Source organism: Scardinius erythrophthalmus, assembly GCF_964197995.2.
Source record: "Scardinius erythrophthalmus genome assembly, chromosome: 11".
NCBI lineage: Eukaryota > Metazoa > Chordata > Actinopteri > Cypriniformes > Leuciscidae > Scardinius > Scardinius erythrophthalmus.
The window spans coordinates 42,872,578-42,892,293 of NC_138231.1; the positions used below are offsets into that span (position 1 = coordinate 42,872,578).

General features: G+C 38.8%; 1 protein-coding gene across 3 annotated transcripts in view; it reads left to right on the plus strand.

Annotated features, from left to right (window-relative positions):
- Window positions 1-13,198, plus strand: part of scara5 (scavenger receptor class A, member 5 (putative)) — a 41,259-nt gene extending 28,061 nt beyond the window's left edge. Inside the window, exons 5-10 of one of the 3 annotated variants that reach the window (XM_081379660.1) lie at window positions 1,428-1,916; window positions 3,498-3,578; window positions 3,967-4,074; window positions 9,587-9,652; window positions 12,013-12,201; window positions 12,444-13,198. In XM_081379660.1, coding sequence (XP_081235786.1) covers window positions 1,428-1,916; window positions 3,498-3,578; window positions 3,967-4,074; window positions 9,587-9,652; window positions 12,013-12,201; window positions 12,444-12,577 — 1,067 coding nt within the window. In that variant the 3' untranslated portion in view covers window positions 12,578-13,198. The remainder of the gene's footprint in view (window positions 1-1,427; window positions 1,917-3,497; window positions 3,579-3,966; window positions 4,075-9,586; window positions 9,653-12,012; window positions 12,202-12,443) is intronic. The other 2 variants (XM_081379662.1, XM_081379661.1) reach the window with 2 other exon arrangements.
- The last annotated feature ends 6,518 nt before the right edge of the window (window positions 13,199-19,716 follow it).

Below are 19,716 nucleotides of genomic sequence, written 5' to 3' on the forward strand. Positions count from 1 at the left end.
TATTTTAGGATGTTGTGCATCCCTGAGAATAATAACTTTGGATCTGAAATAAATTGTTTCAGAAATATAGCTCTTGGGAAAAAAGTGGTCTCATGGCACAACTTGCCCCTGGTGCGGGGTAAGTTGTGCCTTTTGGGGAAATATGTTGGGGTAAATTGTGCCAGTGCTTTCTGAAGTAAAACAGAACATTTTACTGTTATGAACCGTATGCTATATGAAAGCAAGACAAATTCAATACAAAATTACTAATTTAAGGTTTATTTAGATATTGTCACCCTGGAATACCATAGCATGCGTTTTTCCCACTATGGTCAATTGCATAGGGATTTTGTATTGAACACAACTCTGGATCACAGTGTCATAGAGACAAGGGGGCGGGCTCATTTTACTCAGACGACCAATCAGTCTCTCAGGATCATTGTGGAGCTATCAAGCTACGCCCTAGCAACCATTTAGAGCACCATAGCAACACAATATATGATATTTGTGAATCATTTCAGGCAAAAAAGGCTTTGGCAATAGATGCCTGTTGACAGAACGCTGTCTGTCAATTATGTAACATAAGAATAAAGTTACTAGGCTAATTTCTAAACATCCTATTGTGACTTAGGCCACTTAAAAACTTAATAAAACTTCTATTTATTAACATAGTGCAAACTCAAAACTGAAATCAGTGTTAGCTAAATTAAACAAATAACAGGCAGGCCTAAGTCAAACACTGATGAGGCATGACCATCTCCTCACTTCTCAAGATTATCCCCTGTGAGTATGTAGGTCTCTAGGTGGTCTGGATCTGGCACAACTTACCCCATGCCCTTTGGCACAAATCACCCCAGACCCACAAGTTTGAATAATTAGCATGATCCAGCAGTTAAGAGCTAACATCATGCTAACTGTATAGACTCATTGTGTAGCCTACTAAAGCACTAAAACATGTGTGAAATGTTTTCAAACTTGTCTATAATTGTCCAGACACTACAATCAAAAAACCTTAATCATAGAAAATTTACTTTGAAAGGGAAAAAACAGTTTTTTGCCCTAAAATGTGCTTAACTCTCATGCCACGTATCTCTCTTTTTTAGAGGATGAGTAAAATTGATTGCTTTTCAAAATTATGTGGTCACAAGACCAAATTATTCTATGGTTTTCCAGAAACAAGGGTGGAACTACTTCCCCCCCTGGCACAAATCACCCCACTCTCCCCTAAAGTGGAACCGTGCATTTACATTTATTTAATTTATTCCCTGTGCCCTTCATATAAATATCCCCGTGGTCTATTGTTTGAGCTACATGAATACTCATTTGAGTCTAATATCCCTATACTTGTATTTGAGCTGAACACACTACATCACATCAACATAAAAATGAATTTACGTGTGCAAGTGTGACTAATGCATGCCCTACACTTCTGTTACTAATACGACCAGGGCGACTAGCGCAGGGCTTGGAGCGTGACATCAGAGATCTGCAGACTTTCTCTGAGCACACCACAGACTCTGTGGCTCAACTCTGGGAGCATCTAGCCATGATCAGTCATTCTAGTCAAAGGAACAGCAGCAGTCTGGGAGAGGAGTTAGCCTTAGCTGCTGGCTCTATCCGAACACAGGATGCAGTTTTAAAGACAATGGAGGTAAATGTAGAGACTCTACAGGAGCGTCTGAAGGAGGTGGGATGGACAGTGCAGATTTTAAACCATTCACTTAGTGGAGATGTGAGTCTGCACCAGGTGAAAATCTGTGAACTACAGGAGAAGATTGGAAATGTGTCCCATGATGCCACAAGCATGAGGATCACACAAATGCACCTTGAGGAACAGATCAGGAATGAGATTGAAATCCTAAACGTCATCACTGCAGATCTGAGGCTAAAGGAATGGGAGCACTCCATGGCACTCAAAAATTTAACTGTATTACAAGGTAGGTAAGAGTTGTTTTGAGCATCCTCATGTAAGATATTGAGAGATTTCATTTATTTTACGTGCAGTTGATTTCCAGCTCTGTGGCTGCAAGTCACTTGTAATTGTTGTGGCATCTGTTAGTTACTCTGAGATTCACAATTCCAGATAAAACCAACCTGGTTTAAATCAGGTTCAGCGGTCTCACAAAGCTCAATATACATATTCTGAGTCTGCGATTAACTGTGAAGTGCGTGCACGCGAAAGTGACACGTGCAGAAAACAGCCAATCACACGGAACATGGAGAGCGTCAGTTTGATTCACTCCTCGCAAGAGAGACGTGCAATTCACTTCTCTTCTGAACATTAAGAGACCGTAATGAGAAAAATATCATGAAATTAAATGCATTTACAAGGCAAGAATAAACACTGCTGATCCAGCAAATGTTTGAGAAGGAAGCTGAAAGAAAATATCAGACCATATCAATGCAAGTGAATCAAACAAATAGGCCTTATATTTTATAGTTTCACAAAGAGCTCAAAATAATACATGTAAGCTTAATCTGTTCAAAAACTTGCATATTAGCTAAAGCTTGCATTTATATAATGTATAATTTATAATGTATATAATAAATAATGTATTATTTATATAATAATGTTTAATTTCAAAGCAAAGCTTAATATTAATTGTAAATGAATATAAGAATTATAAGAATATATTATATGAATTATACATAATTACAATTCATATGATATAAATATAATAAATAATTAGCAGCAAAAGATGGGCAATTTTGTCTCTAAAATTCTTTCACTCTAAACTGCTTTAATTTGGTGTGAGAGATACAGAGGGAGTGGCTTTAATGCATCAGATACATGTCACTTTACTCAAAATATATATATATTTTTATTTCTGAGTTTTGGTTTGGAACTCTAACCCAGAATAAAACCTGCTCCGGAGCAGGTTAGCCGTGTAGCATAAGTTACAATGGCAATGAAACCAGCTAAAAAAAACAATCTATATTATTGAGCCCGCAAAACCAGAGTTAGCTCAAACTAATCTCAAATTTACATGGGTAGCAAGTTCTAGCAACTGAAACCGGCTTCATGCAACAGGCCACAGAAAACATTAATGGTCAGTCATCACTTGTAGACGGATCCTACTTTAATTAACTCCAGTACTACTTCAGTGTTACTCCCTGGACATATAAAGACTGAACAGTGTTGTTTTAACACTGAGGATTTGGCTGTGACACTTCCCCCATTTGCCATTGGTTGGACAAACAAATACTGTAGTCCCAACCCAAACTCACACGATTGGTGGAATCAGTATTCCTGAGTCAGGGCTGCTTGTGATGCTTAAACAAACAGAACAGTGATTTGAAGGCATCACAGAGTCACAATACTAAACTTTTGGGGGAATCAACCTATGAAGAGATTACTTATAATTATAAGAGAGTATTGTAAAAAATAATAATTATAATAATAATTACACACATACATTTTAAAGAACTGAGTAAAAGTTGGTGACTCTGGAGCCAGGAATGAATCGTATTTTTTACACTTCTGTTTTAATTGTTAAATGTTGTTGTTCTGCTTTTAGGACCCCCAGGACCAAAGGGTGAGAAGGGTGATGTGGGGCCCCTGGGACCAGCTGGACTTCCTGGTTTGACGGGAATAAGAGGTGTAGTACCACACTCACACAACACACAGTGAAGCACAGCCAAAACACATCATCACCAGCAACTGACTGACCAGCTATAGCCTCTAAAGCAGGGTTTCTCAAACTCGGTCCTGGAGGGCCACTGTCCTGCACAGTTTAGCTCCAACCCTGATCAAACACACCTAGCTGTGAGTTTCTAGTGATCCTGAAGACATTGATTAGCTTGCTCAGGTGTGTTTGATCAGGGTTGGAGCTAAACTGCGCAGGACAGTGGCCCTCCAGGACCGAGTTTGAGAAACCTTGCTCTAAATCATCCACTGTATGAACACAACCCAATGACAGCTCATATGTATGGCATTTGTCTTGAGTATATATCCTAAAGAAACTTTTGTTTTTGTTTTTTTGTCAGGCTTGTCAGGAGAAAAGGGCATTCAGGGTCCTCGTGGACTGGCAGGACAAGGTGGGCAGGATGGACACAACGGAGAAAAAGGAGATATTGGGCCTGAGGGACCAAAAGGTTAGACATTTATGTTGACAAACACACACACACACACACACACACATACACACACACACACACACAGAACCACACCGCAAATCCAAACGCATGCTAATTGTCAGTCATCTTTGAAGATGGTGAGCCTGACAGAACTATATTAGTGAAATCAGTTCATAGACTTCTATCATTTTATAAATAATGATTCAGCATTCACAAACCGTGTGTGTGTGTGTGTGTGTGTGTGTGTGTGTGTGTGTGTGTACAAGTGTGGCTTACGAAAACACAGTTCATGCAGCAAGAGAAAAATGAATGTAAAAAAAGTCAAGGGTCAGGAGCCCAACTAAAGCGAACAACAATCTCCATAATGGTCACTTCAAACCAAACATTTTCAATTAAACATCACAATAACAACTTCTGTAGATGTATGACAGAAATAAAGTCATACTGGTGAATAATATTTGTAATAATGTGTAATAGTTGGAAGTCAGTTGTAGTACTTGTTTTTCTCTATTTTCTGCTCTTGTGTTCATCTTTCCTTCAGTGATTCTGCTTGTGAACAGCAGGTGTTCATCACTAATGCTCAACAATCACTTACATATTCACATAATTATCTCACTGTAACACTGCATCAATGTTACTTGTACTCTTTGTAGTGCGGATTTTCCTGTGGGGTTGAAAGGGTTAACAGTGTAAGATAAAAGGCATTTTGACATGTTTATTTAAACTGTAAGTTAAAAACAGTTTACTTTAAAATTTTGTTTTTTTTGGGTTACCATTGTGCTGAAGAGTAGAGCATGTGCTTTAGTCCAGGAGAAGATCTAGAAACATTGATGATGTGTTACATGTTGCTTTATTTAAGAGGCGGTGATTGTGTAGTTGCTGGTCCAATGGAAATCTCATTATTTAAAATATTTTTTTAGTGGTCTCAAATGAAATAATTTTACAGAAATACTTTGCTCACATTATTAGTGCATTAGAAATATTAGTTAATAAATTTAAACCGCAGTTGGTAAATTTAAGTCAGTCGGTTTCTGCAAATGAAATTAGTTAACTCGAGTTTTAATTTAGTGCATGGTATCTTTACAGTAACATACTGTAGATTATAGTAAATAACTGTACAATTAACAGTAAATTCACCAGTATTTTACTGTAAAAAAGTCTGGTAAGGTCTATCAGTGAGGAGATTTTGGACCTCACAAGTATAGTCAAACCTGTACTCACACACATTAAAGTGTAAACACAGTTTAAATATTTATTGTTCACTGTATTAAGCTTTGATTAAAACAAGTGTTTTGCTAGGTACACAGGTTTATATCCTTCTTCTTTTTTTCTCACCCTTTATCTTTGTTTCAGTTAGCCTAGTGCTACACTACTCAACATGAAATGTGTTTCCAGACATTTTACTTTTCTAATGTGACATTTCATCCACAATTATACCAGGAATGTGTAATAAGAAAATAAGATTCTATTTCTGTGGTATTCTTTTTAAGGGGTTCCTAAAAGCGTAAAATTGACTAATATTTAGAGGCTGCATTATGTCACAATGCAGTATAGAAACAAGTGAAGGAGGACTGTGTGTGTTCTTGGAGTTTCAAACATGATGTCATGATGTAATTTTCCTTTAGTTCTGGGATTATAAGTTTCATGACCTTCAGGTTCAGGTGTTTGACCAAAAACACTTAGCAAACAGATAATAGGTAGATTTTAAATTGCAAACTCCCACTGAGATTAATGAGAATGCTAAGCTAGATGGTATAGCTTTCTCTTTGCAACATATAGACATCCTTTACTCTACATAAAGCATCAAATATGTTCTTATTTACTATGAATGTGTTATGCCACACAACAGTTTTGTGTTCATTGTGAACAGACAATTCACTTGTCACTAGAAACTTGGTTTGGACAGGGTGTGAGGTTCTAGGCTGGTAAAATAGCTAGCTGACTTCAGGCTTTACTTACTTCTTTGTTTCTATTTTCACTCTTTATTTAAATTTCAGTCTGAGCTCCAACTCCAACTCACTGATCTCATTCTCCGAACATGTGCTGCTCCTTAAACACCTTCCAAAACATATAATGATTTCCCCTAATGTTCTCCAGAGCACCATACCATCCTCCAATCGCTCTTCATCTTTCCTCAACTTCCACCAAAACAATCCACCCATTTCTCCTATTTTCATTGCCTCATTCTGGTGTTTATTGGACCTCAGAACCTTGTTTTTGTAATAGAATCATCCTCACTTACATCCACTACGATCTTTGGCCTCACAAGATATGTGACCACACTGGTTGTGGTCCGTTGCAATAGATGCGTCATGTTTTCAAAGCATGTGACAAACAGCTGCGAAAGATCAGTGTGAATTGGCCGAGATTGCTGCTGACTATTACAGACCAGAAGAGTGAGCCTGTGGCTGTGTATGACTGACATATATTCTAAATATCATTTTTAAATTGCTAGTTTTTCATGCTTTTAAGAGGATACTTACTTGTCAGGAGTAACAAACACATTTGCAAAATCTAAAATTAAAATCACTCTGCCTAATATTCACGCTACTGGATGCGGGGCTGCCTTTTGAGTACCCCTGATCTATATTGAATCTGCTCCCACAGATGATCTATAAAGGATTATAGTTACAAGAAAAATGGACTGAATCTTAAAATGTGTTAAAAGACATGTATCACTGCAACGTCCCTCCATAAACCCTACCAAATCCTCTAAGTGGCCATAGAAACCACAGTTAGTACAAATGCAGTTTATTTCTTTATTTCACCACTATGACCAGAATTCACTGAAACAGACACTTGGAATTTGGTGTTCCCTATCTGTCAGTCACCTTGACGTTGGGTCAATGTACTGATGCTAAAGGTCGCACTTGGGAGCCCCAAACACCTCTGATACTTTGAGAAAAGGCAAATAAGAATTGGTGAGTAGAATTTGCATGTCACTCCCCTGACAAACGGGTATAAAAGGAGGTGGCTTGCTCCTCTCATTCAGATTTTTTTTCTTCGGAGCTGAGTGGTGTGCAGTCACTCTTTCCATTCACCTCTACACAAGGGAATCTTCTATCGAAGCTGCTGTACACAACACATTGCTGCGGTCGCTCTCCATTCTCTAAAGCACAGATAAGCACAAAGAGCTCCCCTGGGCACTTCAGCAATAAAAAAAACAGACTTCCCTAAAAGAGCAAACACAGACAGAGAGCGTCTTTTTAAAGATGCCATTCTGTCTTGTGTGTTTCTGGGTGCGGTCAGTATTTCTTGTCCTTGGATGGCCACAATCTCTGCCTTTTGTGTTTGGTCTGACCCATGCAGAGGCAGTGTTCGTGTATGGTTTTATGTTCCCATCATGAGAACATGGCCATGGCAATGTAACTTTCACAACTCTCTTTTCTGGCTAGAGAGATAGTCACTTCAGTCGCTACCCGTTCTGGTCCTTCTGCTATCTGGTCGCGGCGGCAAGCTCTGAGGGCAGCATGAGGACAACATTAGGAGCATTTCTGCCAAGTAAATCCCCACTGACCTCCCATTCCTCGTGTTGCACGTAGGGCCAAGTGGAGATCCTGGATGAGTTAGGCAGCTTGTCTCATGGCAAGCCAAATTTCTAACTCGGGGCTCCAGATTAGGGCGAACTGTCGATTGTCGAGGGTGGGCTGGATGTTTGCTATCTTGGCTCAAAACACGACTCACAGCAAGGTTCACTTTTTTGACGCCCCAATATCGCAAGGTGGCCTCTTGGGCAACACTGTTGTGGACTTTGCCAAACAGTGCAGACATACATCTGCCTTTGGCGTGATTCCACCTACAAAAAAACCCTGCTCCGTCTGCTCATTGAAGAAGGCATCTACCTGTGGCAGCCACACCAGTTCCACCATAGTCCGAGCCTATAGCCCGGCCACAGCGTCGATCTTCTGGGGGAAATGCAACATAGCTCGCTCATCAGACGAACCTCAAGAAGGCTTTGAAGCATCCCTAAGACGAGCGACCCCATTGGAGGGGCAAGTGGAGAATCCTTTGTTCCCTTTTCTCCTTGTTCTGCCAATAGCCCAAGTGGCAGCTGCATCTAAATTTGCTTCCTAATTTCTTGTGTTACACAGTCTGCAGCCTGGACATATTAGATGCAAGTTTGTTGCCTTCTCATATCTGTCTACGACCCTCGCAAAGCCCTGCACAGGTCAGCGTGGTGTTTTTCAAGGATGCACAGCTTCCTCACCCATCACTGGCCAGCAGTGTTGGGGCTAGTTACTCAAAAAAGTAATATATTACATATTACATATTACTCTCAAAAATAGTAATGCCTTACTTTACTTTATTACTCCCTGGAGAAAGTAACTAGTTATATTACTAGTTATATTACTAGTTACATTTTTGCATCAATGTGAGATGCATCAGATGGAGGGAGAACATACAAAGGAGGAGTGTTCTTTAGGGTCTTTATTACGCCAACAACAGACTGGCACTGTCTAGCACAAATAACTACAAACAACTGTACTTGTACTTGCCGTTGTTGACGCTTCCATTTTTCCCCATCTGTCCCAATAATATCTGTCTGCAGAGCCGCAGAGCCACAGTTTCACCACAGCAGTTTTACCCGCGCATGCGCAGTTTCAGGTTGTAATTCAAGCCCTATTAAAAGTCATTTATATGCAGAATTGTCTATAAAACACAACCGGTCTTCCGACCTTTTACTATATGCGCGAGGGAGAGAGAGCAATACAGCGCTCGTGTTGTTTGAAGGCGGTGAGAGTGAACGGGCTGCGCGCGCGCGTCCGGGGCGCTTTATTTTTTTTCCCAGGATGGTAGGGGAAGACTTATGAATATTCATTAGGGAAGTCATCCCTGATTGGCCTTAACTGCCGCGTGTCGACCAATCGGTGATGGTAAATGATACCTCGTGCCAAACCCAGACCAATCACTGTTCCATTCACGCCCTCCTCCCCTTCCCTTCTGTTCTCTGTGTTGTGTGCCTTGTGTGTGATGAAGGTGCTACTGGCAAATGTAACGCAAGTAACTAGCTCGGGAAAACTGTAATAATATTACTATTTTCAGACGAGTAATGCCTTACACTACTAGTTACTGAAAAAAGTAATATTATTACAGTAACGCTTTGTACTTTTTAACGCGTTACACCCAACACTGCTGGCCAGTTCCAGTTGGGGTTTATGGAGCAAGGTAGGTATTCCAGTACACCCACAGCCACAGAATCAGCTTCCCAAAATGCCGCCTTTGCTCCACTTCGCTGGTTGTTCCTCTGGTGCTACTCGTACTGAGTTTGGAGGCCTGTCTAGCGTCTCCCAACCCGTCTCACTGGACCTACATTGGCATATCAATTGCCTCGAGTTGCTAGTGCTTTTGCTATTGGTATTACACAGATGTTGTTCAAAGTCAGGGAGGACGAAGAACAGGTCCTATTGGTAGCGCCATACTAACCCACCAGGAACTCATGCTCCTTGCGACTAGCAAATTGTATAATTTCCATCATTCCCCTGATCACAAAAGAATGATTTTTGAATGGAAATCTCTGTTTTACCTGCAGGTATGAGAGGAGAAAGAGGACCGAAAGGAGAGAAGGGAGAGCGTGGAGACAAAGGAGGGAAAACAGGTGAACATTTGATTCATGCAGAAAATAAACATGCTACATTATAACATTGTATTTATGTTTTTACTACAAATTATGCTTTGTGAAAGTATTTTGTTAATGTATGTTAAAGTCAAGTCATAATTTTTTAATGATTGCATCCTTTGAGATTCTCTTATAATTTATAATCATTTTTTTGTTCAAAAGATTTAATACATGACCACTGTCTACTTGCCCCCTTGATTACACCCGTGAAAAGAACTCCAGATGGAAAAAAAAATCTTAATTTGCCTTAAAAGATTAGGCATAATTTGATGACAATCAAATGTATATACTGTCTAAAAAGCGGCATGGTTTAAATATGTTGCTGTGTTTCTTCACAGATTACACAGATCCTCTGATTTGGGAAGCACATAAACTGTGAATATTGGCTCAAATTGGCTGAATGTTCAGTAGCTTAGTTTGGTGGGGGGGAAATAAAATAAATAATTAAATAATAATAATTTCTTATTTTAATAATAAAAAAATGAATATGATGACACCCAAAGTACTTAATTTCACCTGAAAGGGGGAATAAATATGGCAACAGTCACCTGTCCCATACAGAAACTGCATTGTCAGAGTATTTGGGAATATTCACAAATAATTTATACACACAAAAAAATTATCAGTGTTACAAAATCACACATTTTAGATGAGAACAATGCATCACAGTTCTTTAAACCAATGAGCATTTAGCTGTGTCATCAGCAAGTCCTTTCCCATCCATCAGCGCAGTTGCTGGAGAGCAACGGCCGCCTCGTCATCGTGAGTTTTTTGGCATATATCAGCATGACATCAGAGCATGCATCTCACTGTGATCACCGGTGATTGGTTCGGCACAGATTTCACTCAGCTCAAAAACAGTTTATTGACAGACTCTGCAATGCAGTGAGCAATCACTGAGACAGTTTTAATAAATGTATCACCTACTTTCAAGCAGTTGTCCACTTTCTTTACCATTAACATTTTGATTTTAATGCAGTCTTTCATTCTCTGTACTTATTTTCTTAAACTCTCTTAAAAGTCTCTGAGCACACCCTTCTGATGGCCCATTCATATGGCTTTAATCAGCTGTGTGGGTGTGTGTTTGCTGCCAGGAGTCACACAGCTGTTACATATTTACGAGATGTTTTCTGACTATACCATCTCATTGATCTACAATACTCAGTGTGTTCTGCATTAATGTCATGAAAGGTTCAACTTTGAACATTAAAATCTCTCTGCATGAACTTGCTCTTATCATCTGACCCCGACACCAGGGACTAAAACAACTGTGTGAAATCTGCATCAGTCTGACAACAAAATCAAAATCTCCTTCTCTGATCACTGTTATAGGTTAAGGAGGATAATATGTCTCAAACCCTGCTTATGGGACCACAGTCGTATGTCTTGAATAGCAGTCAAAAGCAGTGACATAAAGCCATTGATGATATTGAAACGCTGGAGAGCACAAAACATGGGGCCCTATTTTAATGATCTAAGCTCATGGTCTAAAGCGCATGGCGTAAGTGCACTTACGGTGTATTCGAATCCACTTTTGCTAGTTTAACGACGGGAAAAATGTTCGGCGCGCCTGGTGCATGGTCTAAAAGGGTTGTCCTTATTCTCTTAATGAGTAATGGGTGTGTTTTGGGTGTAACATGTAATAAACCAGTCAGAGTGTCATTTCCCACTCTCTTTAAAAGCCAGCTGCACTTGCGCCATGGCGGATTCGCTAATTACGTGGCGGAATTTGCAAGTGTAAAGACTGAATGCTTCTCCAGAGAGGAAACGGATCTGCTCATGCACAAGGTTAAATCGAGCAAGCAGACCATCTACAGGACAAGCCGGATTCCACCATATCTTTATGTACACAATATTAATCTTTTACATTGTAATCCTTTTATTTTGTAGATTTGGCTAGTTTGTGTGCCTTGTGCGTTTAATAAGCTGATTGTACATGCATTGTGCACCCACCTATTGGCACATATTACTAATGCGCCCTTTAAATAACAAAAAAAAAATATTGCTTTTATATTGCTTTTGAATACAGGCTTTTATTATTTAAAGGGAGCATTATTAATATGCGCCTATAGGCGGGTGCACAACACGTGTCTTTTTTAGTTGCTTAAGTGTAAGCAATTTGAAAAAAACTGTAATATATTCGTATGATTTGTCGACTAATCGCTTAAATGAATGACTAATAGTCAGCTAGAAAAATCTTTAATCGAGGGCATCCCTAGAGATAAAGACACCGAATATAAAGTGGGATTGATATTTAAATGGGATTTTTTTATATGTCTGTTTCTCTGTAAGATGTAATGTGTAATAGAATCATTCTGCAATGAATGTATATATTTCAGTTGAAGAAACTCTGGTAAGGCTTGTCAACGGCTCCGGGCCTCATGAGGGTCGAGTGGAAGTGCTCCATGAGCTTCGATGGGGGACAGTGTGCGATGACGTTTGGGACATAAAAGATGGAGACGTTGTGTGCAGGATGCTGGGGTACCGTGGTGCCAAAGAAATCCACAAAACAGGCCGGTTTGGACAAGGTCAGAGTCATTACAAGGTTAAGGCAGCAAAAGACATGCTTGCAAATATTCACTGCACTCTACAGTACTGTCATGGGTTTAATTGCTAGGCAGTGTATGAAGTTATTCTATGTATTGTAGAACTCAAATATAATTTGGATAAAAGCATTTGTCAAATGTGTAAAATGCATGGCCATTGTTATATGACATAAAACCATAAAGATTGAAGAGATGTATGAGATTCAGTTTTCTTTCTCTTTTAGGCACTGGGTTAATCTGGATGGATGATGTTGCTTGTGTTGGTACTGAAGACTCTATTCACCAGTGTAAATTCTCAGGATGGGCGAAAACCAACTGTGGTCACGTAGAAGATGCAGGAGTGACCTGTAACATATAGCCTGTTTCAAGTCTGTAGAATGGACAATTAATCTGTAAGTGTGGATGATTTACTGCAAGCTCAGAGGAAGCAGTATTGTGTCACTCTACAAAGCAGAAGACTTATGAACTTGACTGTGGGAGAGTAAAAGGCCTTCGAGATCAGACACAGGGTCAACATACTGTACCAGCAATGATACTATTACCCAAATACTCCAGCCATATCCATCTGACAGGGATACAAATAATATCCCACATCTAATAGAAAAGTGTGTGTGTGCTCTATGCTGCTGCTTGTGTTTGTGTGTGTATAAAAAAATATATTTTTTAATGAAAGCCCAGCTGCAGTTTACATTCTGTACAGATAGATGCATTTAACTATCCAAAGACTTTTATGAACACATTTTTGAATGCTAGTATATTTTTTATAACATTTAACTCATTAAGGATTTAAAAGGCTTGTGTAGTTGCAGATGTGCCTTTAAAATATAACTTTGACCATAACATGTCATGACATGGTCAGCAATTGTATACCTCAGTTAATGAGTACCATTTACAGTCTGTATTCATTATTCAGTAGCTTCATTATAATACTAAACCATCGGTATTGGTAATACAATAAATTATTTACCTATTTTAGTGATGAATTATCCAGTGTGAATAATGAAAATGATACAACAAAATAAAATATATATTATAAATTGCAGTTTCTAAGAGTGATAACATGCTATATAATACACTAAAGTATTTTTTAAATAGTTTAACAAAAATGATTTAGGATATTTTTACTAAGCTTTTCCTTCAGCCATTGTAGATGACTACAGGCTTGATTTGCCTAATTTGGATTTCTGCTGATTAGAGTCAAATTAGTGAACGGAAAGATATTTTGACAAGTTTAGCTTTCTCTGATCTTTCATTGTGCAACATGTCGTCTTTACTCTGTTAAAAGTGCTGTGAGGAAATTTCAGACGTCAACCACGTATGCTCTTTCTTATACTTTCCAAAAACATCTCAGAAATCTGAAATATGCTAAAGGATTCACATGCAGAGAGAGTCTAGTTTTCTGACTAGTGCAGGCCACTCCCCTGATGTTTACTCTAGTGCTGTCATGTTGGAGTGATGTTTGTGTCTCCATGGACATCTTTACAGTAGTGCACATGTCCTATCGATGGATTGAAAAAGGAAAAAGACTGGACTACCAGCCCCAACTTCTCTGCAGACCATTCTATGGCCAGTGAGCCCGTGGGAGCGCCTTCAGCTAGAAATTTGTGAGGACACAGTGTACGTGGCCATGGAGTTCCTCGTCATCAGCACATTTTGGTGGTCATCTATGATCTCCATTCTAAATGGCCTGAGGAAGTACGAGCTGGGACAGTCACATCACAGATTATCACACAGGTGTTTGGTCCTCCTGCCCCTCTACCTGATCCATTATGACCATGGTTAGGTCAGGAACCTCAATGTTCCCCTCTCAGGGAAGCCCCTACAACAGCCAGGATCTGATCTGCAACCACCTCTGCCAGCATCTGAGCCTCTCTAGCCACTACCTGATGTTATCCAGGATGGCCAAGATGTGCTGCCAAAGTCCGGCCCGGGGATGAATTTCAAAGGCCTGCAGCTTAAAGGGTTAGTTCACCCAAAAATGAAAATTCTGTCAGTAATTACTCTCCCTCATGTTGTTCCAACCCCGTAAGACTTTCGTTCATCTTCGGAACACAAATTAAGATATTTTTTATTAAATCCGAGAGCTGGATCACTCCTCCATAGGCTTCTAAGGAATTGGAACTTGCTGGCCCGGAAAATGTATTAAAGACATCGTTAAAATAGTCCAAGCGACCACAGTGGCTCAATCTTAAGTTTATAAAGCGACGAGAATACTTTTTGTGCGCAAAAAAAAAGTAAACAAAAATAACGATTTTATTCCACTATTCATTTCCTTCTCTCTGGGCCTCGAGTGAGTTCACGTAGTGTAACAGCGCAGCGCTTCTGTGTTGTACGTCACACGTAGGCTCACTATTGGCCAATGCTGGTCATGTGTGTGATGCGTGTGACGTACAACACAGAAGCGCTGCGCAGTTATACTACGTGAAAATACTCGAGGCCCAGAGAGAAGGAAATGAAAAGTGGAATAAAGTCGTTATTTTTATTTTATTTTTTGTGCACAAAAAGTATTCTCGTCTCTTTATAAACTTAAGGTTGAGCCACTGGAGTCACTTGGACTATTTTAACGATGTCTTTAATACATTTTCTGGATCAGCAAGTTCCAATTCCTTAGAAGCCTATGGAGGAGTGATCCAGCTCTCAGATTTAATCAAAAATATCTTAATTTGTGTTGAAGATGAACAAAAGTCTTACGGTGTTGGAACAACATGAGGGAGAGTAATTACTGACAGAATTTTCATTTTTGGGTGAACTAACCCTTTAAAGACCACACATATTTAATAAATCATGCAGTTTCACAGTGTCAACACAAGGTGACAGCACTAGATTTTAGTGAAACAAAGAGCTGACATTCTTAACAACACTGACAGGGAAAACAGGAGGAACATGGTGCGACAACAATCCAGTTAGAATACTTTTCAATCCACAAATCACAAACATTTACCATGGATTTACTGTAATAACACTTACTGTAAACATGGTAGAAATGTGGGATAGCCTATTCATATAAAATGTTATGATATTAATGTAGACATGTTAAATATTAAAGGAGTAATGAAATATAGGGTAAATTACAGAAACCAATGGTTATCTTTAATGAGAGTAGTTCTTACTCATAAAGAATATTTATATTTTACCTTTAAAAATTAGGTTGTTAAAACGTTACAGATGTTACTGTTTGTGTTAATGAAAATAAATTTACATCAAGCTAACTGAAGCTATACTGTCAAATGTGTATTTCCAAGAGACAAAACATGTAGGTTAATATACAGCTGTGGTCAGAATTATTGGCACGTCTGGTAAATATGATCACAGATTAAAAATAAATCTGCATTGTTTATCCTTTTAATCTTTCATTCAAAACATTTTGCAATTGTTAGTGGTAGTCGCCTTGGTTAGCTTAGCTAACACAATGTGATCAACAGTCTGAATGTGTTTCCTTGGAGGATGAGGGTTCGTAGTCCAAATAGATGGAACTGCACTCGGAGAGACATTTTTAAAACTCCGGCGAGATCCATGATGAACATATTTACGGCGTGGTATAAAAGCAATATCCTGATTTGGGTACAAAGCAGACTGAGGTTCGCCGTAATACACGTGTAGCTGTAACAAAAGATAAATGTCATTTATCAGCTGAGGTCAGTTCAGTGTAGATTCAAATCCTGTGTAAAGTTCATCAAATATGGAATGTGTTCAGTTCGGCTATAAACAGAAAACAGTTCTCATGACTACAGGTTTTTGCTCACACGTAATAATCTAAAGGTAAGATGTTGGCCCCCATGCAGCCACTTTATCTTTGAAGCCATTTGTGTACAAATTAAATCTGAAAAAAAATTTAATAAAAATCCTCAGGAAGGTCATTTATTTTGTAAGCTGCATTGAAAGTTCCATGCAATGTCTTTTTCATGTTAAAAGTAACTGTTGAATACAGTATTCATTGCAAGCAATACATTGTTAGGGATGAAAGTATCTAGAAAGTCCACTAGATGGCATTGTTGTGAACCAAAAAAAAAAAAAAAGTTTTCATTACCTGAAATAGAAATAATTTATGAGAGGATGTTTAGGTCTATTTTAAACTTTACTTCTCAAATGCAAATGCCTATAATTGTAAATAAACACAAAATGTGCACACACATGCAAAACACTGAACTACAGACAAAATGCAGACAGATACACACTCTCACATTCATTAGTTGTTTCTCTCTTAAACTTGCAAACACTCACTGCATTAACTTTGTTAATGAAATTAAAATGGGAGGCCTTTTGAATTTTTGTCTTCATACCCTGATTGAATGAAGAATTATAATGTCCCTGTTTTTCTTTTTTTAAAACATTGTGTTTCTCTACCAGCTGTTTGTTAGTCCTTAAAAAGTGATTTCTTTAAAAGCAAATATCAAACAGCAACATTACACACTAACTAAAGTTAGAAAAGTCAAATCATAATCAACCACCCCTTTAATAGAAGTGTGGCTGGTAAAGACGTATTTGGCTAGCAAGCATGAATGGAGATTAACACAGTTAAACTACAGGGCATGCACTAAGCAATACAGAGCTAAAATATGTCTTGAATACAAATAAGTAGGATGGTGTGGCAGACAGGAGTAGGCAATGCCTTTCCTACTTTATTCAATGACTGCTTACTAAGTTACATACCTGCAGATGCTTCCTCGGGTTCGACATTGAAACCATTGATGTTGAAAGCATTTTAATAGTTGGCAAACATATTTTGCACTGAACTGATATATTTGCGTCCTTTTCTGATTTCTGGGTGAAATGAATGTTTAATTTCCAGCACTGGAACGCATTTTTATCACTCACATGGGGGCAAATCTCAGGCAGGTTGTAGCCTAAAGCTTTCAGCTGCGATGTGGATTGATGTAATTGGCAGATGTGATGTGCTGCGAATTCAAACGAGAACCAAACCCAAAGCATTATAATAGCAATGCTTTACTAAACAGCCTTTAAATGGCAGGAGGCATCGTGCACATCAAAAACAGGCAGAGCAAAAAAATAATATTATTCAACATATCCTAGCTTTTTACAGAAAATATTCAGATGTAACCACCTTTGTAATTGTTAACATTTAAGTAACTGTAATTTAATTTGATTGAAGATTGGTATCAAACAGGGCTGGACTGGTAATCTGGCATACCGGGCAAATGCCCGGTGGGCCGACGTGCTTTTGGGCCGATACATCTCATACTTTTTTTTTTTTTTTTTTTTTTTTTTTGACGGCCCATAAAACTCGTACATCGGCGGCCCATTCATTTTGTTTTGTTTAATTGACGGCGCTGGGTTAGTGCCGGTGTAATGCATTGGTCAAAAAAAAAGTAAGCGTTAGTTTTTTTTTCCACTGACAGACCGGCCCATGAAACGCGTAGATCAGCGGCCCATTGGTTGTTATCTTGATTGACAGTGGGCTGGCCCAATCACATCTTTAAACACCTCCCCCTTTGGGCTTTGAGTGAGCGTGCAGTGTCAAGTGTGTATCTGTCAAAATAGTCTGAGAGATGGAGAGGAAACGCAAGGAATGTGCAGAGAAATAGCGTGAAAAATAGATACAGGCCCTTCAAGCAGGAGGATCAGGAGAGAGAGATGAGAAAGTGTAACGTAGAGTCCGCGGTAAGCAGAACTACTTTCAAAACACTTTGGCTATGAGTGTAGGAACCCATAACCCGGTTACAGATTATTTCCACATCTGCATAGTTGACAATTACAGCAATTTACTAGAAGTTTAATGAGACGCGTTTGTATCCATGTTTTCCGCCAAAATAAAAGCTCGATGCAGTTTCCGTCAAAATAAAAGATCATGTGCTTATCTCTTTCAAGTTTAGAAATTAGTACAAAACTAATTATGAAAGTTTTCTTTATTTTTCGGTGCATTATTTTTTACAATATATAGGCTACTATCATGAGATTAATATTATAACTATTATTATGTAGTAGTGTAATATAGACAGACACTGTTATTAAAAGAGGTTTGATTTGTTTTCTTTGTTATACTTGCACACTGAATATGGGTTGGAGCTTTTAATTTTGAACCCTCAAACTGCACCAGATTGATGAATTTAACATTAAAATGCAAAAAAAATTCTTAGGGGGACCATGCCCCCAAACCCCCCTAGAGGTCCACCCACCACAGTTTTACCAAAATTCCTTTGAGAAACACTGTCAATGCAGCTTATAGCTTGTTTTTTGGATTCATCACTGTGGAGTATAGTTCGACTGTATTAATAAATTATAATTTTGTACTTATTTCATCTGTTAACTCTCACTCGTTTATACTCACTCATTACATGGCATTAGCGGTTTTAATGAATAGGAGTTAAACAAAAACATATTCAAAGGCATGCAAAGATGGGTGGTGTTTATGATCATATGTAGTGGGCCAGTCTGGGCCAAAATGCCAGGGCCGATTTTCTGTCCCAGTCCAGCCCTGGTATCAAAGAGCACATCCAGGTTTCTAACTGACGACGAAGACTTGACAGAACATCCATCAAGTGTTAGACAGTATTCTAGATTATTATGTGCGGGGGTTTTGGTCTAATAATTAGAATCTCTGTTTGTTTTTGTTTTTTTAGGAGACAATCACATCCTTGAAAAACCCAAATCAACAGATGATCCATTGAAAACTTCTGCATACTCTACCTATCTTTAAAATGTTTCTATATGCATTTGTCTCCTTCCCTGAATTGTAATTTATATCCGCAGAGAGCAATTGGTACATATTTTAAAAAATAATAATAATCTGGAAATGCCCTACACTGTTTCCTTTCTGGTCTCAGCTTGCTCAGCTACCATATCATTCCTGTTAGATAAGGATATGGCTCCACAACTTTTCTTTCTTGTATTGTCTCCGCAACAGAGAAACTTACTTTTCGCTGCTTTCACTGCTGCAAAGATAATGTTAGTCAGTCGTTGGATTCCTCCACATTCGATGAGCAGGCGTGTATGGGCCTTATCTCTGCTGGATATTATTTCTTTTGAGCTATCAACAGCTCGCATTCATGGAGCAAAGGCAAAGACTTTAAGGAATTGGAGTGCTACTTTTGATATTGTTAAATCCTTTTGTTTCTTCTTTTTGATTTTGTGTTTGTTATGTGTGGCAACCCGCGGGTGAATTTAAAGAATAATCTGCCAAACTACGCCACTCTGGGAATTCCACCCAGAGAAATTAGTGTCTCTAAAGGACATGCAAGTTCGTTCACCAAATAAGAGCTCAGAGACATGGGTACATTTACATTTATTCATTTAGCTGACGCTTTTATCCAAAGCGACTTACAATTGCTATATATGTCAGAGGTCGCACGCCTCTGGAGCAACTAGGGGTTAGGTGTCTTGCTCAGGGACACATTGGTGTCTCACAGTGGATTCGAACCCGGGTCTCTCACACCAAAGGCATGTGTCTTATCCACTGCGCCGCCGCCGCCCCCGCCCCCCCCTATGGGTAACAATGCAAAACAATTAACTTTATTAAATCACAGTCATTTTATTAAAACA